This window comes from Brachyhypopomus gauderio, chromosome 5 (genome assembly GCF_052324685.1).
Source record: "Brachyhypopomus gauderio isolate BG-103 chromosome 5, BGAUD_0.2, whole genome shotgun sequence".
Lineage (NCBI taxonomy): Eukaryota > Metazoa > Chordata > Actinopteri > Gymnotiformes > Hypopomidae > Brachyhypopomus > Brachyhypopomus gauderio.
This window is the reverse complement of record NC_135215.1, coordinates 6957581-6985291: the sequence shown is the minus strand read 5'-3', so window position 1 is coordinate 6985291 and position 27711 is coordinate 6957581. Positions and strand designations below refer to the sequence as shown.

At 50.4% G+C, this 27711-nt stretch overlaps 1 protein-coding gene across 3 annotated transcripts; it reads left to right on the top strand.

The window, feature by feature from the left end:
- Positions 1–176: 176 nt before the first annotated feature.
- Positions 177–27682, top strand: srgap1b (SLIT-ROBO Rho GTPase activating protein 1b). 3 transcript variants are annotated; one of them, XM_077005243.1, is made up of 23 exons: positions 177–415; positions 593–862; positions 7098–7293; positions 9256–9418; positions 11037–11099; positions 12408–12584; positions 15447–15575; positions 17184–17405; positions 17623–17724; positions 18631–18828; positions 19125–19209; positions 19670–19697; positions 19861–19891; positions 20073–20133; positions 20798–20875; positions 21135–21269; positions 21620–21725; positions 22339–22563; positions 22997–23076; positions 23154–23331; positions 23674–23808; positions 24321–24693; positions 24939–27682. In XM_077005243.1, exons 2-23 carry the CDS (start codon positions 796–798, stop codon positions 25347–25349), a joined length of 3243 nt encoding a protein of 1080 aa, XP_076861358.1. In that variant the 5' UTR covers positions 177–415; positions 593–795; the 3' UTR covers positions 25350–27682. The 3 variants fall into 3 exon arrangements, with proteins under 3 accessions (XP_076861358.1, XP_076861360.1, XP_076861359.1); XM_077005245.1 differs by having other exon boundaries at positions 177–862; positions 22997–23034; XM_077005244.1 differs by having other exon boundaries at positions 177–862; positions 23157–23331.
- Positions 27683–27711: the final 29 nt, after the last annotated feature.

The window sequence follows — 27711 nt, the reverse complement described above, 5'->3', positions numbered from 1 at the left end:
CCCTCCTTCTCCCTTCTGTGGCGTCTCTGTTGTGACTAAACACGTCTAATAACGCCAATTAACCAATCAACATGTAATTAGTAATAGCGTTCCATCCGTTAGTTTCCTAGAATAGCGTAAACATGTGACATGGTCATTGGATTGGGTGGCTGTCAATTCTGCCCAGTTACCCGGGCCACGCCCACAGCCCGCCCACCCCCATTGACTGTAGTGTGCGGTGTGCGGGACCGTGTGGGAACCCGTTCAGGGAGGCGTAAATAACCCCGTACACACACACACACTCGGTCAGGGAGGCGTAAATAACCCCGTACCTACACACACTCGGTCAGGGAGGCGTAAATAACCCCGTACCTACACGCACTCGGTCAGGGAGCGCGTGCCTCGTGTCTCGTGCACCTAGTGAGCGAGCCTTTAGGTGGGTGTGTGTGTTTTTTCCGTGTATCTTTCCACAACGATACAGGTGTGTCGGTCGTGTCCGCGGACTTTTTGCCGTTCTTTCACAGCTTGGACCCAAAAGCTCCGATGCCGCGATAACGACGCCCTTTTGATTCCCCTGCCCACCCGGACCTTTCCCGGGATACTCGTTTAACAGGTGGTGCCGTTCGGCGTGTGACACAACGGTGCGGTGGTTCGGTTGAATGCCATTCCCAGTTTGGACTGGAATATCGTGCTGCTGCCGCTGACAGCGGGTCGTACCGAACCCGTGCCATGACGCACCGGTCACAGTAGGGACGCGGAGGTTCGGATCAGACGGGATCGCCGAGAACGCATAGACACAAACCCACTGGCACCATCATGTCCAACACGGCCAAGATCAAAAAGGAGAAGGAGATCCTCACGGAGTACGAGAGCCAGGTGAAAGGTGAGGACTCCGCTTACACACCTGATGGTTACCTGGCGCCGCCCGATCACGCGCGCTCAGCTCCCTCCGGCTCGAGCGCCTTGAGATTACACAGCGCTTCAGTGGTTCCGTTCGGGCTCGGACCGCTATGAATGATCATTGCAATAATATTTTTATTCATAGGCATGCGCGTGCATATGCATTTCTGCATTTCTTGCGCAGAGGTCGGTCGTGTGTCCCTCGCGCCCTTACCGTGACATCGGTGTGCGCGCGCCTCCCGGCAGATTTGGCGCAGAGCGGCGCGAGCTCAGCGGGGTGCATTTAACAGCATTTAATCGATAAGACACAGTCTCGCGAAGCGCGAGCGCTCCGTGGCAACGCCGTCCGCGCGCTCCGGCTGTAGGCAGGTGGACGTGTGCACGGGTTTAGGGTGACGCAGGACCAAGACCGTACAGCGCTAAAACCTTTACTCGTGATCGGCGATAACGTTTGAACTTGTTGTTCTGGGCTGATATCTTGCCCTTGTGTTGACCTCCAGAAGTTTGAATGTTTACCCAATCGTGTAGATTTGTTCTTGTATTCGCTCCTTGAATACGGGAGGTTTGTATCTGCTGGATCAGCAGATCGGCACTTGGCCCGCAAATGTGCGGCTGGGTTGTGGGGCAACCAGATTTCACCGATGCTGCAACCTGGGATTTAATAACTGACTGTGATGAAGGTAGTTCCTTCAGCTGGATATTTAAATGTATACGATGCCGACTGTTTGATATCTCTCGTGCCGTGTGTGTGTGTGTGTGGCGTGGCAGTTGTGCAGGTCGGTGTGTTCCCTTATTACCGAAGACTGGCAACAGGCTTTTGCTGCACTGTATTCGTTTCCATGGATACCTGGCCACCATCCAGTCTGTGTGTCTGTCCATAGGGGACTGGGGTTTCTGACAGGGGCGGGCGTGTGTGTGTGTGCGTGTGTGTGTGTGTGCGTGTGTGTGTTTGACAGCACAGACAGCAGGATCAGGGAATCCTCTCACTGCAGCGCTAGTACTGTTTAGTATGGACCACACGTAGTAGTGTGTGTGTGTGTGTCTGTCTGTCTGAGCATTGCACAGCCTGTGTAGTGGATTAACTGTGAGCAGGTCGCACAGATGAGTGATTTATGGTCAGAAGGGGCAGTGCTGCTAATTTCAGAAAGCACACACATTCTTACTCACAGGCTGGGGCATCTGTCATACACTACAGAACACTGTGTCACCCTGCACCCTCGTTAACACGGCGCGATGTGGGCGTGTGCAGTGGGTCCGTTCCAGCTTCACCGTTTGGCTGTCTGTGCGCTGCGAGTGCTGTGCTGGTAACCTTTCCTTTGTGTCTTTGGCTGGCTCAGCCTGAGAGAGGTTCTGTGCGCTCGTGTCTGTGTGTGCGCCGTGGGTCCTTCTGGGAGACGCGAGATGGGTGTGGGTGTGTGTGTGTGTGTGTGTGTGTGGGTGTGTGTGTGCGCGTGTGCCTCCAGGACTGGCCTAAGAGCCGCCGGCCTTGCCGTTTGTTCACCGTCCGATCTGTCCATGTCCACACAGGAAATGGTTTTCTCACTGGGAGGAAGTGCAGAGGGAAGTAGGGAGTGTGACTTTGGTCTCACGCACAAATAGCTATTACACACACACACACACACACATGCATACACACATACACACACACACGCTCGCACACACACGCAAGCACACACAAAACACACACACACACACACACACACGCACGCACAAAACACACACACACACACGCAAAAGGACAGACTATTGCTCAAACGCTGACTCGAGAAGGTTCTGGATTAGATACCCAATATCACACAAGCAAGCCTAGTGTGTGTGTCATTGTGCAGTGGGTATTAATTATGAAGGCCTCATTTCTGCCTCATCAGCAAGAGAAGTGTATCCAGCAAATGTGAGGACACATGGGAGTTACACCCACCCTTCCTTCACCCTGGGAAAGTGAGACAGTCTGTGTGTGTGTGTGTGTGTGTGTGTGTGTGTGTGTGTGTGTGGGGAGGGAAATAGGACAGGCAGAAGGCAACAGGGCTGTAATGGTCCGCTGTAGCCCGCTCAGTTGTAATGAGATTTGATGTTGGGTTGCAGCACCGGCTGCTGTCCGGCTCACAAGCCTGCGTTCTCATGGGAGACACACACAATCACACTCACAAGTACATGTAGACACAAACATGTGGGCACACACACACACACACACACACACACACACACAATCACACTCACAAGTACATGTAGACACAAACATGTGGGCGCACACACACACACACACACACAATCACACTCACAAGTACATGTAGACACAAACATGTGGGCGCACACACACACACACACACACAATCACACTCACAAGTACATGTAGACACAAACATGTGGGCGCACACACACACACACACACTTTATTTCACACACACACGCACGCACACACACACACACACACACACACACACACACACACAATCACACTCACAAGTACATGTAGACACAAACATGTGGGCACACACACAGATTTATAGAGTGCAACGTTTATTATTTAAAGGCTCTTAATAATTTCTAGAGTTTAAACTCCATTAACTCCATGATCATTGTGACATGTTCATGAATCAGATGTTAACTGGGAGGTAAACCAAACCGCCACCTCAGTGCCTGTCACATTTTCTAATTGATACTACATGTATATAGTTTGCAACTCCCCGTATATTTATGATCCAGGAGCCCAAAGGGGAACCAGGGTTTTGAGTGTCGGCCCAAGACCCTGGTGAGGAGCGCAACACAGGAGCCCGAACGCTACGTCTGCTTCATTTAGATTCACCACCACATGCTCAGTGGACGAGAGGCACAGTGATAAGATGGACGTTGGTTCAGCGGTAACGTGGCATGACTGGCCGTGTTAGATAGCCGAGTACTGAGAGGAAGACGAGCAACAGCAACGACGGGCAGATCGGCGTGTGGATCTGTATTTGAATAGTGTGATAAGAGAGAGAGCAGGGATAGATTTGCTTCCAGAGAATGACTGTGGTCTTGAGGTCATCTGTCCTTCATGTGTGCCCACAATACGTGTCCTCTGTGTTCTGAAATCAAGAGAATTTGTCAATGAGAATTTGGTAAAACGATCTTCATTTATTTATTTACAGAATGTCATGTAGCATCAGTCATGGGACATATCAGCCATCAGCTCCTATGGGCTTTGGTGTGCATGTTTTAATTAAGTATGAATATCGATCCAGTAATCTATTTCTGGCCCTCTGGCCTGCCGTGACTGGACACGCCCACCGTAGTGGAAGGACGGTGGTTGGGACTGCATGTTACAGCATGTAGAGCCTTTCAGCTTAAACTGGTCTACAGGCCATGTGCATCTGGGCCTCAGACTCTTCCATGTACTTTTAGTCAGTCTGGTTTCTGAGACCCATTATCTGTCTGTGGAGTCTGCAGGATGGTTATGGAATCAGACTTGTGACGAGAGATTCGCTCTAGAAGGAACAGCCACTTATTCATGACGAGAACCATGTTTAAGCGACATATGTAGAGGTGGTGGACCCTAAAGAAGAGGTGGAACCCACAGCTGTCAATCAACCCTTCTTACACCATTCATGGTTAACAAAGTCTGACTCCCTCTGCGCCACGTTCACTCATTGTTCTCGAGCTGAAGACACGTACCCACACCAGGTACCAGCTCCCTGGAGGGCATCCCAGCAGATAGACGAAGACCAAGTTCTATACGTCAATCTCTCCACTACAGCTAATTCCAGGTGTTTTTGCCAAGCCACTAAAGGAAGCACAAAGTCGGTGAAACCATGGTTTTAATGTCTTTCCAACAGTGACACGAAGCATTCTGGGATGGTTTGAGGCAATAGCCAAAGAACCAGGCTACTTAGCAATGTATGTAGAGGTTGACCTGAGCATTAAAACATCCTCTGGATGCGCCAGTGTCATTGGGAGACTGGTTAAGTCATCTCTGACATGAAGGTATAATAAAGACTTCATGGAAAGGCCTAGTATTGAAATAGAAACCAATTATAAACTGTTAACAGCATGGCTGCCTGGTGCAAATAGCCTGGATCAGGAGCCACAACGTCGTCCAATGTCCGAACCCTGAACCCTGAGCCCGTTTCCCGTGTTCTGTCCCATTTCCTTCCTTTCTGTCCTTTCCATCTGATCTAATGACCAGAATGTGATTTCCTGCGGTTAACAACGTTTGTGTGAGGAGCAGACGTCTGTGGCTTGGCCACGCCCACTTGTACACTGTCGGCGTGTGTAAGCGGCATGGCGGCGCCATGGTAGCGTATGGTAATGAGTCCGGAGACCAACCCGGGCCACGGTGTGCGGGTGAGGGAGCGTAACGGCTGGGGAGAGATGAAGGGCAAGATGGCGAGTGTGGAGGGATGAACAGATTAAGAATTTAATTCACTTATGATGAATGGGGGCAGACGGAGGGCAAGAAAATAAGAAAATGGAACCACGATAAGATGATCAGTGTAAAATGGCAGAAATTCTGGTGCAGGATGTGAGAGCATGTTTGTGTCTATATGCGTGTGAGACGGGGTGTGAGTGTGACTGTGAGTGTGTGTGTGTGTGTGTGTGTGTGTGTGTGGTGATTTTTAGTGGTGCCGTACAGCATGCCTACACTCACACTCAAGTTGAGGAGCAGATGCCTTGTTGCCATGGCGACAGTCTGGGCCGGGCTCCTGCACATGCCTCAGGGTATCAGACGAGCTAACATGGGTCACAAGTTCAAAGGTCAAATATGAGCAACTTCAGAAAAAGCATGTCTGATGTTTATCCCAAAAAAAATCTCTTCTAGAAAAATGTAAATAAAACTACAGTTGCTCCACAGACAACTGATATTCAAGAATAATAATGTAAATATGGCTCAGATATTTTAAGCCTTGCTTTCCAGCTATCTAAATATTTTATTTTTTCTAATTTCCAGTGCCTACAGGTTTTTCCATCTCTTCTGTCAATGCATGAGGATAAATGATCTAAAGCATTTTCAGCCAAAGGTCACACTTCTCTCTGCCTGAACAGCTCCTGGCCCAGCAGTCTTAGATGGTGCCAAACGGAGAATTTCAAAATGCAAAAGAGTGTGACGTGTGACTTCTAAAACATTTCACGGTCAGTTTCACCTAAACCCCTCCACGTGTGACCCTGCTCTGTGAGCTGGTACCAGAAAGCACACCAGTGTGTTGAAGGAACAGACTCGAACATCCTCAGGACAAATCGAGTGTCTGACTACAGACGCAAGACGAGCGTGTTTGCAGTGAAGAGACGCCTGTTTCAGGCAGATCCCCTCAGGCTCGCGGTTCCTCTATGTCAACACGATCTTCTGCGGTGCGAGGTGGAGTTCGGCCGTCTGACCCGCGTGCCTGACGTGCGAGCCAGGCCATGGATGTTCCTGGGTTTGCACCACTCGGTCGTAGCCTGGATCAGTGTTGCTCCTCGCAGTAGAAATGAGGGTTGCACGTTAACGTGTCTACTCCATTCCTACTCGTTACACGTTTGAGAATATTGTGCCATCAGGAGTGTCGTCTCGGTTCTGATCCGATTTTCCCTCCGCGCAGAGCAGCATCACGACGCGTAGTGTGCTCTCGCACGCACATGGCGATTAACATGATCACTCCAACGTTGGCGAGGCCATCCCACACACTCCCTCCCACACAGCACACACACTGCCAGCCTCCTCAGCCCAGAATCTGGGCTTGTGGAAACAGGGCGGCGGTGTGACATTAAGCAGTTGGTCTGTTGGAGAGGGAGGGGTTTAGAGGGGATGAAGGGGGGGGGGTATGAGCAGGGGGGAGGAGGAAGACTCTGGAGCGCTTCCCCCCAACACGCGCGCGTGCACACGCATGCGCATTAATCCCCATGGGATAGCCAGTGCCTGTTGTCTTGGTAACAGCGGAGAGTTGTGATGGCGGAGAGTTGTGCAGGGCTGGGAGACGTGGAAAATCTGCCTTTAGCTTCAGAGAGAACAACTTAACACGGAGCGCCTCAGGAAGCATGAACACCTCACACTGCACAGGCTGTCCCGCGCCACACGGCCCGCGCTGTCCCACAGAACACGGCCCGCACTGTCCGGTGCCACACGGCCCGCACTGCAATCTGCATACATCTGCAATCGTTCTGAACCTTTGGCATATTCTATTTAAACGTGGCCTGCTAATGGAGTGAATTCATGGTCATTTATAATCAAATTCTTTATGCCCTGTGTGTGTGTGTGTGTGTGTGAGCAGAGATCCGCTCTCAGCTGGTGGAGCAGCAGAAATGTCTGGAGCAGCAGACAGAGGTGCGGGTCCAGCTGCATCAGGACCTGCAGGACTTCTTCCGTAAGAAAGCGGAGATCGAGAGCGATTACTCCCGCAGCCTGGAGAAGCTGGCCGAGCGCTTCATGGCCAAGACCCGCAGCACCAAGGACCACCAGCAGTACAAGTGAGGAACGCGGCCCCAGCAGGGCGGCTGGACCGGGACCAGCCCCCCCTCGGAACCGCCGGGCACACGGACACACATCCGCTTTACCCGTTTCTCTCTCTCTCTCTCTCTCTCTCTCTCTCTCTCTCTCTCTCTCTCCCTTTCGTCTGTCTCTCTCTTTTGTCTCTCCCTCTCTCCCTCTGTCTCTCTCCTCCTCTCTCCTTTTTTTTGATCATGGTTCACAAGGGTAATACTTGCAATATTTCAGTCATCTGCCCTTGCTAATCCCTCGTCCTACTAATGGAAAATTCTGAATTGTAAGAGAAAAACCTAGAAAGGAAAACCACTCCTGCATCCTTTATTGTGTGTGTGTGTGTGTGTGTGTGTGTGTGTGTGTGTGTGTGTGCACGCCCATCTCATTAATGCAGATAATATTCTGCAGCATTAATAAATAAATAAAAGAACAGAGGAGAAGAGTGAGAGAGAAAAGGGACAGTAAGAGAGATCAACAATTGTTTGTGCTCTCTCTCTCTCTCTCTCTCTCTCTCTCTCTCTCTCCCCCTCCCCCTCTCCACTCTTTCCGCACTTTAGTTGTTGTTCTGTAAGTGCTGCCATTCTGCAGGACCTTGCAGGGCTGTCCTACTGGATGCCTGTCGAGAGCTGTTATTAGTTAGAGGCTTCTGTATTCTCCAAAATGGCTTCCTATTGTGTGTTCACCAGTCTTTTCTAATGTGCAAGACTCCTCCCGGTGAAACAAAATGGTGCTGAGGCATCTACTTCTCCAGGTGGTTCTGTATGATCAATATTCTCAACAGAAAACTGGGTCAGGTTGGTGTGGGCGACACTCGAATCTTGAGTCTTTCATTCAGAATACACAAGTGAATGGGATGGGATTACACAAAGTGAAATGTTCTGTGTTTTAGTTAATTAGATTTTTAGTTTTTTTATCTCTGATAGCATTGTTCTTAAAAGAGCCTTCAGGGTGCAGAAGAAGTGAGGCAGAAACCAGGTCAAGAGTCTGTTGTTTTTCTCACCACTTTCTACTCGCATTTGTGCCCCGCAAACACAGTGTTTATGAGCAGAAAACGGGCTTGACGGCGAGGTCGTTTGTCATACTGGTCACACCCTGAACGTATGAGGATCCTGTGTGCTCCTGCTGTCTGCAGCGGTTATCATCAGCTCTGCATCTCAAATACAATTTCTGCTTCTGGATTTTGTAGCCTGTGGGAGCTAACTGAACCGCTCCTGTAACTAATTCAACACTTAGACTTCCCACACCTGCCTCCAGGGTGTCTCTGGAGGACGTGGATTTCGAGAGCTGTTTGAATACCCATGTTCTATGACATAAACAAACTGCTAATAATTACAGAATCAATTTCCAGATTTGGGATTCAGGGCCTGGATTTGAAGTCCTCTAGACTAGACGGTACTGCATGTAGGGTTCCTCTGGAGACACACACCTTTCCTCAGCTTCCTGAGAAAGCTATGAGCGAGGTCCTCTGGAAGGGAGGTGAGGTGTCCCGCCGAGTCTCCTCTCTTGAAGCAGCTCTGTGTTGGACGCCATAAGGAAGACCTTTAAAAGCTGGAGATTTCCTGAGGCTGGGAGCAGTGTGGGAGCAACTGTTCATTAGTGGCTTTTGAAAGACTGGCAAGACGAAACCACAAAGCAGCGCTAGAAAACAGCAGGTCGGCGGGCCACCCAGCCAGTCTGAAAGCCCTGTTGGTGTGGTCGGGGGAGGGGCACGCTTTTACCGCCTCCTTGTAATATTAACTCGTGCCATAAAGAGCACGGAAGTGTAATTTAGAGAACACTACAATCAGGGCGGGATACGTACTTGTCATCCCAAATATATTGACGTATTTAAGCTGCTGTTCTGTCTGGTTTTAGATGAGGTGACGATAAGGGTGAAGCGTTTGTGGCGTTCCAACCCTGTAGCTCGTCTCTCCTGCGGCCTCACGCCTATCTCGTGGTGTTTCCTACAGGAAGGACCAGAACCTGCTGTCCCCGGTGAACTGCTGGTACCTGCTGCTCAACCAGGTGCGGCGTGAGAGCAAGGACCACGCCACGCTGAGTGACCTCTACCTCAACAACGTCATCACGCGCATATCGCACGTCAGCGAGGATAACACCCGCCTCCTCAAGAAGGTGAGGGCATCCCCCACACCCACGCCGCTCCACCACCAACAGCGTTCGTGGACTTCTGATGTTTACAACACAAGTTCAGTTCTAATACATTTATAACAATAGTGCAGTTTTAGAAAAGGGACGGAAGCTCCTCATTGTGTCAAGCAAAACTGGCCCACCACACAGTGAACCTGGTTAAGGCTGGTTAAGGCTGGTTAAGGCTGGGTAAGACTGGGCAAGGATGCAGCTTGAGGTTCACCAGTGTTTTCATGAATCTGTATTGGTTTGGTGTTCAGGTAGAGTTGTAGCTCATTACTGATGGCTGCGTCCTCACTGTGCAACGCCCTGCACGCTGCTGGTTTATTTATGGGCTCCTGACATCCTGTCCCGCGCGCCAAAGTGACGGCTCTCTCACGACGTGTTCGGCGTGTTTGTCTGCTGAAGTGCTTTCACAGACTCCTCCATACGTACAGCCAGGACGGCGCAGACGAAGGAGGCTTGTTGAAAGGGAAATTGTTCTCGCCATTTTTCCTTTTCGCCCATATCCAGCTGCTCAGAGTCTGGGGTTCTTGCTCATGTTCAGTTGTTGGCTGTATTGCATTCACATGGTTTATATGGCAGTATTCGATTTCTTCAAGGTCTTCTCTTCAGCCTTTTAAGTCAAGTTTTATTACAGAGCGTCTGAGCATTTCTTTATTCGTCCCAACTGGAGTTACGATTCCCAGTGTGGGAGCACTGGTCTCTGGCAGCAATCATTCCTGGGAGCTCTCGTTCCTGGGAGTTTGATTGGTGCTCCTAATCTGTGCGGAGAATGTGCCGCTGTTTTCCGCCTGCCGTTCGCCACCCGTTAACGTGCCTCGGGGGTCGATTCAGTACCGCTGCCAAACAGGCATCTGATTGGCTGCCTCATCGCAAACGACTGGGGAGGCGATACGTGTCCTTCACTCCCAGGGAAGACATGGATGATCGCTGTGGTGGGGAGAAATGTCACAGAGGAGAACTGGGGTCCAAACCCCAACACCAGCTGCAAGGTTCACTTCAGGACTGCTAAGTTCTTTTATGACGTGCACTAAAAATGTATAAGGCAATCACATTAAGAAACGTGAAGTCTGAGATTTAGAAATAAATAGTAAAATAATAGTGAAGTAGAGCATTAGTGTACTTTGTATATTCTATGTTGCGTGTTCTGAATGGTACAGTTGAGAACCCTACTGTGTTTTTGGAAAGTACTGAATGCTTTTGGAAGCCGTTGGAAAGGTTTTGAGAAGTGAGACGCTTTTCTAACTTTTCTATCTTGAGAAGTGAGACTCTTCTTGTGTCCCATTGAGCTGTGTCCATGGCCTTCGGATTTAGTTGTGAACCATTAAGATGTCACTTAGGAACTAAACTGAAATATGTGAAATAGCTTTGTGCTAGTCAGAAACAGTGTGGCCTGCTACCTTGACTCCAAGCCTGGATTTGTACAATGAGGTGGCATTTACATGAGCCACTCTGGAAATAACCTCTGACCTGTCCGCTCTGAGTAGATGAGGTGTTACAGAGGCCCATGTTTGAGTGCTGTAGATATGAGATTGACCCACGTCTGCCCCTTAGATTCTCTCCTCTGATACGTTCCTGTGGGTTTTCTCTCCAATCACAGAGTAAAGAGATCACTTTCCAGCTGCAAGAGGACCTAATGAAGATTCTTAACGAACTGTACACGGTGAGGCCGCCCTCTTTCAACCACCCGCCCACACACACACACACACACACACACGCTCGCTCGCTCTCCTCTCCATCCAAACCATTGCTCTCATCAGTCTTTCGTTCTCCCCCACATATCTTTATGATCATGATTTCATTCTGCCTCTCCCCTCCTCCCCTCACTCCTCCTCTCCCGTTTTATCGTTCCATCAGTTCACCAGCCGCCCACTCCATCAGGGGCCTTTGATCTTCGATATCTCCATAACTCTCCTCCTTCAGTCTCATCAATCTTTCATTCGCCAGCCCCGTCATCCCATACTTCAGCGCCGCCACACACCGTGCCACACACCGTGCCACACACCGTGCCACTCCAAGCTGTGTGGGGCACCGCATTCATATCTTCACCTTTACCTGTTTGGGCCTCAAGTACGGTGGCCTGCGGGGGACACCTCCAGGTTCCTGTTTCAGCCTCGTTAGAACTGCCAACTTTTCCACCACTGCCTGAACTCTGGCATGAACATTTGACCTGAATTTGAGCTTGACATTGTAAAAGCAGGCAGCTCTTGAATAAATAAATGAATAAATTAAGGTTTGGGGGGGGGGGCCCGGTGGCTGGGCTAGTCAGGCTGTGGCCTACCAGAGAAATGCTTTAACTTCTCTAAGCAGAGCAGACACAAGGAAGAGGCATCAGGGTTTTGAACACCAGGCAAAACAGAAAAGCCACTGTTCTGCTGATGTGTGTATCCATCTTCACTTTAACTGATAGACAGACATGCCTGCTCACACATACTGCACACACTCCGGATCTGAAGAGACGCATTGTCACATGGCATTTGCAGCACTTGTGAGGTGGGGGTGGGTGTGTGTGTGTGTCCTAATTAGAAATGCATCCTAACTCCATCACAGCATGGTCTGTTGTCAAACTAAGCAATGGTTATTATTTTCATGTGGCAAACATCATCATCATTCTTCCTTTCATACACAAACGCACAAACACATGTGCACATTCCCCTGAATATACACACACGACAGCCATTAAACAGACTGACTCTGTATAATGAACAGTGTGCAGCTGTGTGATTTTCCTCAGTGTGGGCATGTAAAGGTCCTACAGATGTGGGCAGGGCTGGCTCCCCTTTGATGAACTGTTGCTTGGTTACTCATTTACAGATGTGAGTAGTGAGCTTGGGCAGATCCCACGTTACGATTGGTCAGGATCTAAGATTGGAAGGCGTGGCTTGCCAACACCCAGAGCCAATCACATCTCCTGTTCACACCTAATGGGCTTGCCTGTCCTCGTGACATGAACCCTCCTCCCTCTCTGCAGGTGATGAAGACCTACCACATGTACCACAGTGAGACGCTGAGCGCGGAGACCAAGCTGAAGGAGGCAGAGCGTCAGGGAGAGAGGCAGGGGCGGGGGGGCGAGGTCTTCGGCCTGCGTCACGAGGAACGACACCAGCGCCGCAACGCTGCCCGCAAGATCCAGAAGATGAAGGAGAAAGTAAGAAAGTAACCTCTCCTGCAGGGGACCGGGGTTCAATCCCTGTCCAGGCCGGTGCACACTGCCATAGTGCACACTACCGTAGTGACTGCCATAGTGCACACTAACCTAGTGCACACTACCGTAGTGACCGCCATAGTGCACACTAACCTAGTGCACACTACCGTAGTGACTGCCATAGTGCACACTAACCTAGTGCACACTACCGTAGTGACTGCCATAGTGCACACTAACCTAGTGCACACTACCATAGTGACTGCCATAGTGCACACTAACCTAGTGCACACTACCGTAGTGACTGCCATAGTGCACACTAACCTAGTGCACACTACCGTAGTGACCGCCATAGTGCACACTATAGTAGTGACTGCCATAGTGCACACTAACCTAGTGCACACTACCGTAGTGACCGCCATAGTGCGCACTAACCTAGTGCACACTACCATAGTGACCGCCATAGTGCACACTACCGTAGTGACTGCCATAGTGCACACTAACCTAGTGCACACTACCGTAGTGACTGCCATAGTGCACACTAACCTAGTGCACACTACCGTAGTGACCGCCATAGTGCACACTATAGTAGTGACTGCCATAGTGCACACTAACCTAGTGCACACTACCGTAGTGACCGCCATAGTGCGCACTAACCTAGTGCACACTACCATAGTGACCGCCATAGTGCACACTACCGTAGTGACCGCCATAGTGCACACTAACCTAGCGCACACTACCGTAGTGACTGCCATAGTGCACACTAACCTAGTGCACACTACCGTAGTGACCGCCATAATGCACACTAACCTAGTGCACACTACCGTAGTGACCGCCATAGTGCACACTACCATAGTGATGGCCATAGTGCACACTACCGTAGTGACCGCCATAATGCACACTAACCTAGTGCACACTACCGTAGTGACCGCCATAGTGCACACTAACCTAGTGCACACTACCATAGTGACGGCCATAGTGCACACTACCATAGTGACGGCCATAGTGCACACTACCATAGTGACGGCCATAGTGCACACTACCATAGTGACTGCCATAGTGCACACTAACCTAGTGCACACTACCATAGTGACCGCCATAGTGCACACTAACCTAGTGCACACTACCATAGTGACCACCATAGTGCACACTAACCTAGTGCACACTACCATAGTGACCGCCATAGTGCACACTACCGTTGTGACTGCCATAGTGCACACTAACCTAGTGCACACTACCGTAGTGACTGCCATAGTGCACGCTAACCTAGCGCACACTACCGTAGTGACCGCCATAATGCACACTAACCTAGTGCACACTACCGTAGTGATCGCCATAGTGCACACTAACCTAGTGCACACTACCATAGTGACGGCCATAGTGCACACTACCATAGTGACCGCCATAGTGCACACTAACCTAGTGCACACTACCATAGTGACCGCCATAGTGCACACTACCGTGGTGACTGCCATAGTGCACACTAACCTAGTGCACACTACCTTAGTGACCGCCATAGTGCACACTTATCTAGTGCACACTACCGTAGTGACTGCCATAGTGCACACTAACCTAGTGCACACTACCGTAGTGACTGCCATAGTGCACACTAACCTAGTGCACACTACTGTAGTGACCGCCATAGTGCACACTATAGTAGTGACTGCCATAGTGCACACTAACCTAGTACACACTACCGTAGAGACCGCCATAGTGCACACTAACCTAGTGCACACTACCATAGTGACCGCCATAGTGCACACTACCGTAGTGACCGCCATAGTGCACACTAACCTAGCGCACACTACCGTAGTGACTGCCATAGTGCACACTAACCTAGTGCACACTACCGTAGTGACCGCCATAGTGCACACTAACCTAGTGCACACTACCATAGTGATGGCCATAGTGCACACTACCGTAGTGACCGCCATAATACACACTAGCCTAGTGCACACTACCATAGTGACTGCCATAGTGCACACTAACCTAGTGCACACTACCATAGTGACCGCCATAGTGCACACTACCGTAGTGACTGCCATAGTGCACACTAACCTAGCGCACACTACCGTAGTGACCACCATAGTGCACACTAACCTAGTGCACACTACCATAGTGATGGCCATAGTGCACACTACCGTAGTGACCACCATAATGCACACTAGCCTAGTGCACACTACCATAGTGACTGCCATAGTGCACACTAACCTAGTGCACACTACCATAGTGACCACCATAGTGCACACTAACCTAGTGCACACTACCATAGTGACCGCCATAGTGCACACTACCGTAGTGACTGCCATAGTGCACACTAACCTAGCACACACTACCGTAGTGACCGCCATAGTGCACACTAACCTAGTGCACACTACCATAGTGACGGCCATAGTGCACACTACCATAGTGACCGCCATAGTGCACACTAACCTAGTGCACACTACCATAGTGACCGCCATAGTGCACACTACCGTAGTGACTGCCATAGTGCACACTAACCTAGTGCACACTACCTTAGTGACCGCCATAGTACACACTTATCTAGTGCACACTACCATAGTGACTGCCATAGTGCACACTAACCTAGTGCACACTACCGTAGTGACTGCCATAGTGCACACTAACCTAGTGCACACTACCGTAGTGACCACCATAGTGCACACTAACCTAGTGCACACTACCATAATGACCGCCATAGCTTTAGCTGCATGCACAGGTGGCACTTCAACTTGCATAATGGAATTATTTTAATAGCACTAGAAGCATTTTTCAATAGAAGCATTTTATAATTGGTTATGAAAATGTAAAAGCTCCTACTAGCTCTCTCTCTCTCTCTCTTTCTCTTCCTTTTCTTTCCTTTCTCAGCGTCAGGCCAAGTATTCCGAAAACAAGCTAAAGGTGATGAAGGCTCGTAACGAGTACCTGTTGACTCTGGAAGCTGCAAACGCGGCTCTGTTCAAGTACTACATCCAGGACCTGTCGCACCTGATCGACGTGAGCTCTGAACAGCTGCCACAGGGCTGCCGGGGGTGGGGAGGGTGGGTGGGGTTTGTGTGTGGGGATGGGAGTTGTGGGTGAGGGTGTGTGGGGGTTGTGTGTGGGTGTGTGGGAGTGGGGAGGGTGGGTGGGGGGTTGTGTGTGGGGGTGGGAGTTGTGTGTGAGGGTGGAGAGGCGTGGATGGGGGTTGTGTGTGGGGGTGGGAGTTGTGTGTGAGGGTGGGTGGGGGGTTGTGTGTGGGAGTGGGGAGGGTGGGTGGGGGTTGTGTGTGAGGGTGGAGAGGCATGGATGGGGGTTGTGTGTGAGGGTGGAGAGGCGTGGGTGGGGGTTGTGTGTGAGGGTGGGTGGGGGTTGTGTGTGAGGGTGGGTGGGGGTTGTGTGTGAGGGTGGAGAGGCGTGGATGGGGGTTGTGTGTGGGGGTGGGAGTTGTGTGTGAGGGTGGGTGGGGGGTTGTGTGTGGGAGTGGGGAGGGTGGGTGGGAGTTGTGTGTGAGGGTGGGTGGGGGGTTGTGTGTGGGAGTGGGGAGGGTGGGTGGGGGTTGTGTGTGAGGGTGGGTGGGGGGTTGTGTGTGGGAGTGGGGAGGGTGGGTGGGGGTTGTGTGTGAGGGTGGGTGGGGGTTGTGTGTGAGGGTGGGTGGGGGTTGTGTGGGAGGGTGGAGAGGCGTGGATGGGGGTTGTGTGTGGGGGCTGGTTTCCTTCACCTCACTTTGCTGGTTTCCTTCACTGCCACCATGTGGTTGAGTTCCGAGATGAATTGCAGTCCTGATTAATACTCCATAATTAGGGGAATCTTCAATTAGAGACAAATACACTGCAAACACAAAGGAAGGGACAGAGCGTAAGGTTTTAATTACACACACATACACACACAGAGGCAAACAGACACACACTGCTGCTGTGTTACTCACAGGGGAGACAGTGAGAGGCAGAGCAAGACGCGCAGACGCACCGGGACACAACAAACTTTTCCCCCTCTCTCTTGTACACAACAGATGCCAAAGTAAAAGTCACAGCAAGTACATGTACAGAAATAAACACACACCCACGCACCCGTGCCCAAGTATGCCAGAAACACACACACACACACACACACACACACACACACCTCATGTGTAAGCAAACTACACAAACACAGATGCACACACACTTAACACAACCACACATCCTTGCACAATCGCATACTCTGCCAGACCGAACCCTGCCCCAAGTGTGTGTCGTCATTAGTACTAGCAGCAGGGTCCGTGTGGTCAGCAGTATTTGTCCGACAAGCACAGCATCTTTCTGACCTTCACAGAGGTCATCCTCACTCACCTCCACAGCTGAGATAAACACAGCAGGAGGACCAGCGTGTGTGTGAGATCGCAAAAAGACTGGATTTAAATTAACCTCGAAGAAGTGGATTCATTAACAGTTGGAGATAATGGCTCCAATAAACAAATCACTGGGCTGTTAGTTCTGTAACTTTGCTCAATATTCCAAGCCATTTATATTTATTTAGCCAATTATTTTCCCTTTGAAAAAGTGTTTTTTAGGAATTCAATCCCTGTAGGGAGTATTTAAAATAAAGCACATCATCTGTGTGTGTTTTGCATGTGTGTGCGACTAGTGTTGTGATCTGGGCTACCACGCCAGTCTGAGCCGGGCACTGCGTACATATCTGTCAGCTGAGTACAGTCTGGAGACGTCCCGTCACGAGGGTCTGGATATCCTGGAGGGGGCAGTAGAGAGCTTGGATCCCCGCAGTGACCGCCAACGTTTCATGGAGACACACCCAACTGCTTTTACACCCCCAGCTCGCTTCACCTACCAACCCCATATGGGTGACCAGGTCAGGCGCCATCTAGTGGCCATTAAGGTTATGGTTATGTAGGCTCTGAGATGTTATCAAAATGATTGCAGCTTGTCATTTATGGGTTTTGGGGATCAAGGAATTGACAAATATATTAAAGTGGAAGGCTGTGGAGTTGCTATCTCTATATGGGTGATTTAAATGTGTGTGTGTTTGGTGTGGTGTGTGTGCGCGTGTGATGGGTGTGTGTTGCCAGGTGAGTCAGATCACGGCGGTACCACAGGTACAGGCTGAGCTGCTGCTGCGCTATCAGCAGCTGCAGTCCCGTCTCGCCACGCTGAAGATCGAGAACGAGGAGGTAACGCTCGCACGCACACACACACACACACACACACACACACACACGCGTACATGAGCACCTGGAGTTCTCCCCTAAGAATAAAGAATGAGATGACATACACACTCATGTTCTGCTCATTCCTCCAATCCAGTATCCACTCTGCACATTTGATTTGCAGTGTGCCTAGAGACAAACACACACACACACACACACACACACACACACAGACACAGATGTACATGTACACAAAGACACTTATATACTACACACACATAGACACCCATGTATGCACATGTATATCCGTATACTAATCATACAAATTCCAGACACCCCCACAACACACACACACACCACACACACTAGAGTCCTACACACACATTTTTCATTCTCGTACTGTAGGAAAGACTGCTTGTTTATGGCTGGTTAGCGGCAGGCCAGCTGTTTCCTGCAGCTCTTGCTGTGCGAAGGGCAGAACTAAAGTGCTGATGAAGGCTTTATAGCAGCACTGAGATTCTCCATCTCCACACACACACACACACACACACACACACACACACACACACATACACACACACACACACACCCCCACACCCACACCCACACACACACACACACACACACCAAACACACACACACACACACACCCACACACACACACACACACACACACACACACACCACACCAAACACACACACACACACACACACACACACCACACCAAACACACACACACACACACACACACACACACACACACACACACACACACACACACCACACAATCCCCTACAGGCTCCTGCCTCGGGGTACATCTTCAGCAGTATCCGCAGTGCATATGTACACTGTGTTTGTACAAGTAAAAAGCATGTGTGTGTGTGTGTGTGTGATGGGGATCCTCCCTCCTCCTCCTCCTCCTCCTCCAGGTGAAGAAGACCTCAGAAGCCACTCTGAGCACCATCCAGGACATGCTGAACATGGAGGACTACGACGTGTCCGACAGCTTCCAGCACAGCCGCTCCACCGAGTCGGTCAAGTCCAGCGTGTCGGACACGTACCTCAGCAAACCGAGCCTGGCCAAGCGCCGCGCCAACCAGCAGGAGACCGAGCTCTTCTACTTCAACGTGAGCATCCATCCATCTCCACACACACTCACACACACGTGGTGGCAGTCTTCTAGGCATCCCATTGGGTGGTCCACGCCGTAGATCGAAAAAATATTGTCATATTGTCACACCGTCACACCATCCATGGCAGCGGTGTTTGCCCATTCCTGGTTTCCTCCGTGGACCAGGTTTACTCCTTAAGGGACCACGATGTGCTCGCTTGGAGTAATTACACCACCAATTATCAGTCCTGATCGCATTAATATTGACCGGGTGTGTGTGTGTGTGTGTGTGTGTGTGTGTGTGTCCCACAGAAGCTGAAGGAGTATCTGGAAGGCAGCAACCTTATCTCCAAACTACAGGCGAAGCATGACCTCCTGAAGAAGAGCATGACCGAGGGTGGGTGTGTGAGTGTGTGTGAGTGTGTGAGTGCACCCACGGGACCGCACTTAAACCTGCACGTGTGCGCGTGTGTGTGTGTGCGCGTGTGTGTGCGCGTGTGTGTGCGCGTGTGTGTGCGCGCGTGTGTGCGCGTGTGTGTGCGCGTGTGTGTGTGCGCGTGTGTGTGTGCGCGTGTGTGTGTGCGCGTGAGTGTGTGCGCGTGAGTGTGTGTGCGTGAGTGTGTGTGTGCATCACACACCCACGCCGTCTCTTCCATCTCCTCTGCACATTTATGTCTGTTCAGTTTAGACTTTTTTTGTCGTTTTTTTTCCTTCCCCTGACATTCCCTCTGGCACAAATGTCGCTGTCTCCTTAAAATATCTCAGGCTCTCACCATCCTTCTCTCTTCCTGTCTACATATCCGCATCTGTCACAGTAAATGGTAGCGAGACTTTTAAAAGAATGTTTTTGTCCACAGGGTACAGAGCAGACATAATGACAACCAGGTAGGATCACGCCTTTCACTCTCTCTGTCTGGCTGTCAGTCGGGCTGTTTGTCACTATGGATGTCTGTTTAGTGGCCTGCCCGATTGTCTGTTTCTCTGTCTACCTGCATGTGTGGTTTCTAGTTCATGCGATGATATTGTGTGTGTCCGTCTCTTCCTGTAGCCGTCGCCGAAACTCCCACAGTAGGAACCAGGTAGCGTCTCTGTTTCTGGCCTTCTAGTCGTACCGCTCTGCCCTCAGTCTGAGGCTGCTCTGAGTGCCGGGTGTGTGTGGTGTGTGTGTGGTGTGTGGTGTGTGGTGTGTGGTGTGTGGTGTGTGTGTGTGTGTGTGTGTGTGTGTGTGTGTGTGTGTGTGTGTGTGTGGTTTGTGTGCAGGACTCGGGGAAAGCCATTCCGCTCATCGTAGAGAGCTGCATACGATACATCAACCTATACGGTGAGTTGCAGTTCATAAGCCGGAACCAGGCAGCAACACAGAGAGAGAGAAGTTGCCCTCACCCTCACCCACACACCCTCACCCACACCCTCACTCTCACCCACACACCCTCACTCTCACCCACACACCCTCACCCACACCCACACACCCTCACTCTCACCCACACACCCTCACTCTCACCCACACACCCTCACCCACACCCACACACCCTCACCCACACACCCTCACTCTCACCCACACACCCTCACCCACACCCCCTCACTCTCACCCACACCCCCTCACTCTCACCCACACCACACCCCCTCACCCACACCACACCCCTCACCCACACACCCTCACTCTCACCCACACACCCTCACTCTCACCCACACACCCTCACTCTCACACCCACACACCCTCACCCACACACCCACACACCCTCACCCACACACCCTCACTCTCACCCACACACCCTCACTCTCACCCACACACCCTCACCCTCACCCACACACCCTCACACCCTCACCCTCACACCCTCACCCACACACCCTCACCCACACCCACACACCCTCACCCACACCCACACACCCACACACCCTCACCCACACACCCTCACCCACACACCCTCACTCTCACCCACACACTCACTCTTGGCTGAGAAGTGTTCTTTTGATCTCCTCCTCAGGGCTGCAGCACCAAGGAATTTTCCGAGTGTCTGGCTCGCAGGTGGAGGTCAATGACATCAAGAACTCTTTCGAGCGAGGTTTGTAGAGCCGTTCCTCCGCCTCAGTCTCCCCTACACGTCTCCAGAGTGGTGGAAACGCCTGCTCTGCTCGTGGGGAAGTTCACAAGCACAGAACAGAAGGCAGAATAAAGAGGCGCTTGTAAAGCGTCTGGCACGCTCGTGAGGTGGCGTGCACGGGCTCATCCTCACCACGCTGCACTCGTGCACCGCTTCTTTTCGCTGCGTCCAATCTGTATCCACGGACACCCTCCTATCATCCTGTCTCCCTGTTTCCCAGGAAACGACCCTCTGACAGATGAAGAGAATAACCATGACATCAACTCTGTGGCAGGTGTGCTGAAGATGTACTTCCGTAACCTGGACAACTCGCTCTTTCCCAAAGAGAAGTTCAACGACCTCATTGCCTGTGTCCGTGAGTGTGCCATTGTGTGTGTGTGTGTGTGTGTGGATATGACAGGGTGCTAAATTCTTCAGGTTCCTGGGGACTCGGGCCTACTGGACTGTGCTTATGTGTGAACAGATAAACAAGTATGCATGTGTGTGCGTCAGAAACAGGTTTCCTCTGTATGATCATATCTTCCTTTGAAATTCTTTGTATTCATTTGAGCTTCAAATGAATACACTTTGGCCTAGAATTTCCATACTCCAAATGAATACTCTGTCCTATGGAGTAGGCTGTTGGGCTCAGTGTTTGTGTAACCAGCACACTAAACAAGACAAAGTCAAATCTTAACATGATGCTGTGTCCAAACCTCATGGCAGGCACGGAGAGTTTGTACGAGCGGGCACTGACTATCCGGAAGCTCCTGATGACATCACCACGCCCTACTCTTGTTATTATGAGATACCTTTTTGCATTCCTCAATCAGTGAGTAATACACACACACACACACACATTTACTCCTAAAAATACACAAATACACACACTTTATCTGCTTTGTCACACACATGCACACAGTCATCACCGTTGACAGAGAAAATGTCTCTTGAGTGGAGAGATGTAGCTAAACTAGGTACCAGGTTTCACACCGGAAATTAAATCCAATCTCTGTACTGTGCCGAGAGAAATGGAAAGAAGGAGGGAGAGAGCGAGAGAGACAGGCCATATGAAAGACAGAAGGAGAGAGAGTGGGGGCGTGTGTGAAAGGATGGGTAGAAGTGAAAAGAGAAAAGGTGTGATGTGGGGCTGGGTGATGTCGCCATCAGCTGGCATCTCTTCCTCTGAGACGGCATAGGTCTGTTCATCCTGGAGAACTGAACTCTGAGCCAGTACTGTGGGAATGTGAAAACAGCATTTTCATTCAATCTTATTAAAGACTAAACATTGACTTGATTGTGAAGGTTCGCTTTTCATTGTATGACTCGCTGTGAGCGATATGTGCTTCCAAACACCAGACCATCCCAGTAGCGTCACCGTTTGGTTGTTTCTGGTTTCGCTGGAAGCTCAGAAGTGTGTAGTAAACTGTGCATCTGTCCACTAGCCTCTCCCAGTACAGCGACGAAAACATGATGGATCCTGGAAACCTGGCTATCTGCTTCGGGCCCACACTCATGCCTACCCCGGACCTGCTGGACCAGGTCTCCTGCCAGACCCATGTCAATGAGGTCATCAAGACCATCATCATCCACCATGAGACCATCTTCCCCGATGCCAAGGAGCTCGAGGGTCCCGTCTATGAGAAGTGCATGAGTACCACAGAGTACTGGTGAGTGTGTGTTGTGTGTGGTGAGTGTGTGGTTGTGGGTGTGTTGTGCGAGTGGTTGTGTGTGGTGATGTGCCTGGTTCTATGTGTGAGAAACAAAAGTATTACATACTCAAATTTAGGTCTAAGAGACATTTTTGAGAGAATTTGTCTTCTAAATATGTGTCGTCTTTGTCTTCTTTTGTTTGTATAAGCTGTCAAGTCAAACATAAAATCCTGTCTATTTCATCAGGACTTTGAATCCCTTTTTAAATGTCTTTTGTTTAAATTTGTATTTAATTGATACATTTTTAGGTATTGTTTTTGTACTTGTAAATAAAGCTTGATATCACCCAGCATTGACAATTTAGAATCATCCTGAAAGCAACTCACACAAGTCCCTTCTTTTTCCCTTCATGCCACTGGCCCCGCCCCTGTCCCGGGCCCCGCCCCCCAGTGAGAGTCCGTATAGTGAGCCGGGAGTTTTTGAGGAGGGTGAGCAGGACGGTGGCACAGAGACACAGACCAGTGAAGAGGGTAAAACCCAAGGACACGCATCTTCATGCGTGCATACACACACACTGAAACTCATACTGTTTTCCCACATGTCTCAGAAGGCGATCCCGTGGAGGCCGTAGCCAAGTTCGACTACGTGGGCCGCTCGGATCGCGAGCTGTCCTTCAAGAAGGGGGCGTCGCTGCTGCTCTTCCAGAGAGCCTCTGAGGACTGGTGGGAGGGGCAACACAACGGCACCGACGGACTCATACCACACCAGTACATCACCCTGCAGGAGTGAGTGCATGTCTGGCTGCACACACACACACACACACACACACACACACACACACACACACACGGTGCAGAGGTGGCCCGCACATCTGGTATGTTGACTTCAATGCTATCGTTGTTTTTATCTCCATGCATTATTGATTATCCTGGTCTCGTTGATTTATTCATCAGTTGCTTGAGTGAGTCATCGCTGATGAGGATTCTAATTATTTGAGTAATTTAGGCATCGGTTGGACTGATCTATTAACTGGTTAATGGAGCATCTAGCTGCTGGGTCAATGCTGGACAGATGGTCAGATGGAGGCGCGGTCAGACAGCTGAATTTCCTGTGTGCTGTGGTCTCAGGGAGGAGGCCATGTCGGACACTATGAGTCAGAAGGCGGACAGTGCGGTCAGCAGCACGCCGTCAGATGAAGTGAGCACCAGGAGGTCCTTGACCTCCCCCACCGAACCAAGACTGCCAGAAACCTTCATCAGCCGGTGAGCGCACGCACACACACACACACACACACACACACACACACACACACACACAGTCATTTGCTCTCTATGTCTCACATGCATACTGAAGACATTCCTTAATCCACATCAGGGTTTGGACTGGAAGAAAAGAATGTGAACTGTTAGTCATAGGCAATCACACACACACACACACACAATAAATACACTCCAATAAGTGGTTCATCCAGACATGGTTTATCTGTTTGAGAGCAGCTGTGAAGAATGGAAATTCCACTCTGATAAATGGAAGTTGAGTCATATGTTTCACACTATAAACACACAGACACACTCACACACACTCACACACACACCATACACCACAAAGAGCGTTTTCATCTAAGCACAATTTTCCTGCCGATTCCTGTGGCGTAATTGTCCTACCTCCAGGGTTCCAGTTGGTTTTCCTCTCTCTATCTTTTTTTCATTATTTGATCCGTTACCATCATCTTCATCATCATCGTCATCTTCTTCCGTGTATATTTATATTCCAGTCACAGAAAGCGGACTGAGGCTCTCCTGCGTCGTGTTCCCGGTCGCCTCGGCGACAGCCACTGCCACGGTAACGGCCTGGAGCGCAGCTCGCCACCGGTGACCGTAACGGTGACGGGTCACTTCAGCCCGCGGGAGCTGCTCCGAGCGCACACAGGGCCCCAGGACAGCCCGGAACTACTGCGTCGCCGTGGCGTCCATCCCACTGGCCCCACCCCCATCAGCACCAACGGCTCGCTGACCTCCAGCATCAGTCGCCACGAGTCCCTCCGCAGGGAGCGGGAGAGTCCGCCCATACGCCAGTCTCCATCTGCCCTGCACTGCAGCGTCCCCGAGCAGCGCACACGCACGCTCAACCCACTCACCATGGCACAGGCGAGTCACACACACACTCACACACACACGTCAGTGACGGGCACGTGCAGACACACATGGAGGCAAGTGCCATACGTTCAAGGCAGAGGAGGGTCAATGTTTGTGGACACAGATCAGGCGTTGGACACACAAATATCTGCAAATGTATGATGGAATGTATGATTGCTTGACTGTGTGTGTGTGTGTGTGTGTGTGTGTGTGTGTGTGTGTGTGTGTGTGTGTGTGTGTGTGTGTTGCTCATGCAGGACATTGAGGAGACCATGAGCCTGGCCCTGAACGAGCTCCGTGAGCTAGAGAGGCAGAGCGGCAAACCGGCAGCGCCCGACCTGGTGCTGGACACTCTGGAGCAGGTGAAGAGCAGTCCGTCCCTGCCCTCCGGATCCACCCCGTCCACGCTGTCCAGCCCGTCCGACTCCCCCAGCCCCCTGAGCCCCCACAGCCCCCTGCCACCCCTGCCGGGTCCCTCCTCACGCCGCTGCCCCAACGATGCGCCCGCCTCCTTCCTGCCTGCCGCCTCGCCCCGAATGGGCGTGACCCTTCGCCCCCCGGCTCTCCGCCCCAAACCCCCCATCCTCCCAAAAGCCAACCCCCCGCCCACGCAGCTGCCCCCCGGCCAACCCCAGAACTTCCCCCCCGACAAGTCAGGCACTATGTGAGCCCAGTCCAGTGGGGTCCAACCGGAAGAAACAGGGTCCACACTGAACCCGAGGACTGGATTGCAGCTACAGAAGGTTAGACAGGGTGATTCTGTTAATAATGAATACAACCGTATGGCTGATAGCTAGTTTACATGCAAGAGTGGTCAGATAGAGTTAGTCTATGATATTATAATCCCTTAATGTCTTGTCAGGGTGGTGTGTGTGTGCGTGTGCATATCCTCTAAAGTGACTAGGAATTAACTGTGCCTGTGTGTGTAGATACATTTAAGACGAACACATTCAGAGACGGTGGAGGGACTGCTTGAAATTCTGTGTACACGAAGTTTCAGATGTACGGCTGTGTACGCTCTGCCTCTCTAGCTCACGGAGCTGTGGGAAATGTAGTTTTTTTTCAAGTCCTCCTTAGGCGCATTGTACTTTCAGTGCTTTTGATTTCGCTAGGCCTTATTACAACAAATGTGCTCTTCCTGCTTAAACAGGGCCGTTCTTAAGAGACGCTGCTGCTTTCTCTGATGTTTTTTTAAGTTGATCACCTTAGTTGTAGGAAGTGGCACAGGTGCCTCATGGGAAAAGGGTTGTTCACATATAGAATGTTAGCTATCTCGATGGTCTATGTAGTATTACAGCCACGTTGTGCACCTCGCCACCCAGAGAGGGATGGAATGATTTAAAAGAAAACCGAATGTATTTAAAGGAGCAGTAAGTAGTATTTTCTGTTCAAAAGCCTATTGTAATAGGATGGTAGTTGGTGTGTCATTTTATAATATGTAACCAGAGGGACTTGCCTTTTTCTAGAGTGTGGTTGGTTTGAATATGCAGAATTGGTCATATTCAGATGCTGCATCAAGTCTCGTCAATCAGCCAGCTGGGAGTTTGACAGGCAAATGAAACCTAGAAATGCTACGCAGTGCTCCTGTTAGATGAATGTTCCAGGTTTTCACTCTGATACCACACCAAGCCTTTATCACCTGATAAACCTCCCCCTTTTACCGTGAACACGCAACCCGAGGCCTGATTGGATACTGCAGGAGGGGCGGAGACCAGACATTCTGAGGGCCCATGTGTACTTAAAGCTTTAATGAGATTTTAAACGGCACTTGCTGTGGAATTGGGACTACCTGTACCACCAGGTCCTGGCAAAGAAAAGGATGGCAGACGTGGAAGGCATCGTCGAGACTGGTGTGTCAGAACCTGGGACAACATGACCTCAGCAATTGGGCCACGCCTTCCCCTCAGGTTGTCATGGTAACGCTTCCATCCTGCCGTTGCTGCTCTGTTAGAGGCGCAGTAGTGATAGTCATTCTGATTTTCAGCCTGTACTTCCAGTGTGTTTGCAAACGTGTGTGTGTGTGTGTCTGTGTGTGTGTGGAAAGTCTGTAGCAGACTCTCTTGGGAACACACTTTAATAGTTCAAGATTAATGGGCTCTCCTGTGTGTGTGTGTGTGTGTGTGTGTGTGTGTGTGTGTGTGTGTGTGTGTGTGTGTTGAAGAGCAGGTTCATGGTGCCTGGTTTGAGGCCCTTGGTGAAGTGATGAAAAGTAAATGAATTATTTATGCCTGCTGCGAGTGCGAATGAGTGATCTGAGCATGTGCAGTATTGCATTGTGAAGCAAGAGTGAGAACCGTATGCAGATCTCTGTCTGTGTGCGTGCGTGTGTGTGCTGATCTGTATGTGTGGATATGCCTGATGGTGAGAGATTACATCATCAGACAGAGATGCAAGCTTGAAGTCGTGTGTCTACCAAACAGCCATGTTTTCACTTTTTATGCACAAACAAAATGATTGTTTCACTTCCCTGATCATTCCTCTTTTTTTCTACCTGCAATATTTTATACTTATTTATTGATTCTTATTTTAAGTGGGTATAGATGTATTTTCTTTGTGAAGTCTGGTGCTCTCGCGTGATGCCGTGTGTAAAAACTCCTGCATTTGCTGCCACTCCAAACTTTCCCTTTCCTGGTCCACTGACACACACACACACACTCTCTCTCTCTCTCTCTCTATTCCTCTCTCTCTCCCACCCACACGCTGTGTGTGTGTTCACGCGAAAGTGCCTTTCAGAGTGTCTGTTGTATGGAGGAGCCTGTTCTGCTAGGAATGCGTGCTCCTGTCTGTCTCTGAAGCGTCGTTCTGAGAGTGAAGTGATCTGAAAAGAGCTCTTTCCAAACATTTCACCATCAAATTAATCATAAATATGTACATTTAATCCATTGTGAAGTTGCACTTTCATGTATAGGATTGTATTTGGCATGTAGCATTATCATGATCCAGTGCATATTTAAAAAGGTGTCGAAACTGAATGTCTTTGAAATAAAGTTCATATGCCTCACTCTAGTGTCAGGAACCCTTTTTCCCATA

Excerpts from the sequence above, each read along its gene's own strand:
- srgap1b (XM_077005243.1), top strand. The coding sequence starts at position 796 with ATGTCCAACACGGCCAAGATCAAAAAGGAGAAGGAGATCCTCACGGAG. Across the intron at positions 863-7,097 it reads GTACGAGAGCCAGGTGAAAG|AGATCCGCTCTCAGCTGGTG; the intron begins GTGAGGACTCCG and ends GTGTGTGAGCAG. Across the intron at positions 19,210-19,669 it reads GAAGAAGAGCATGACCGAGG|GGTACAGAGCAGACATAATG; the intron begins GTGGGTGTGTGA and ends TTTTGTCCACAG.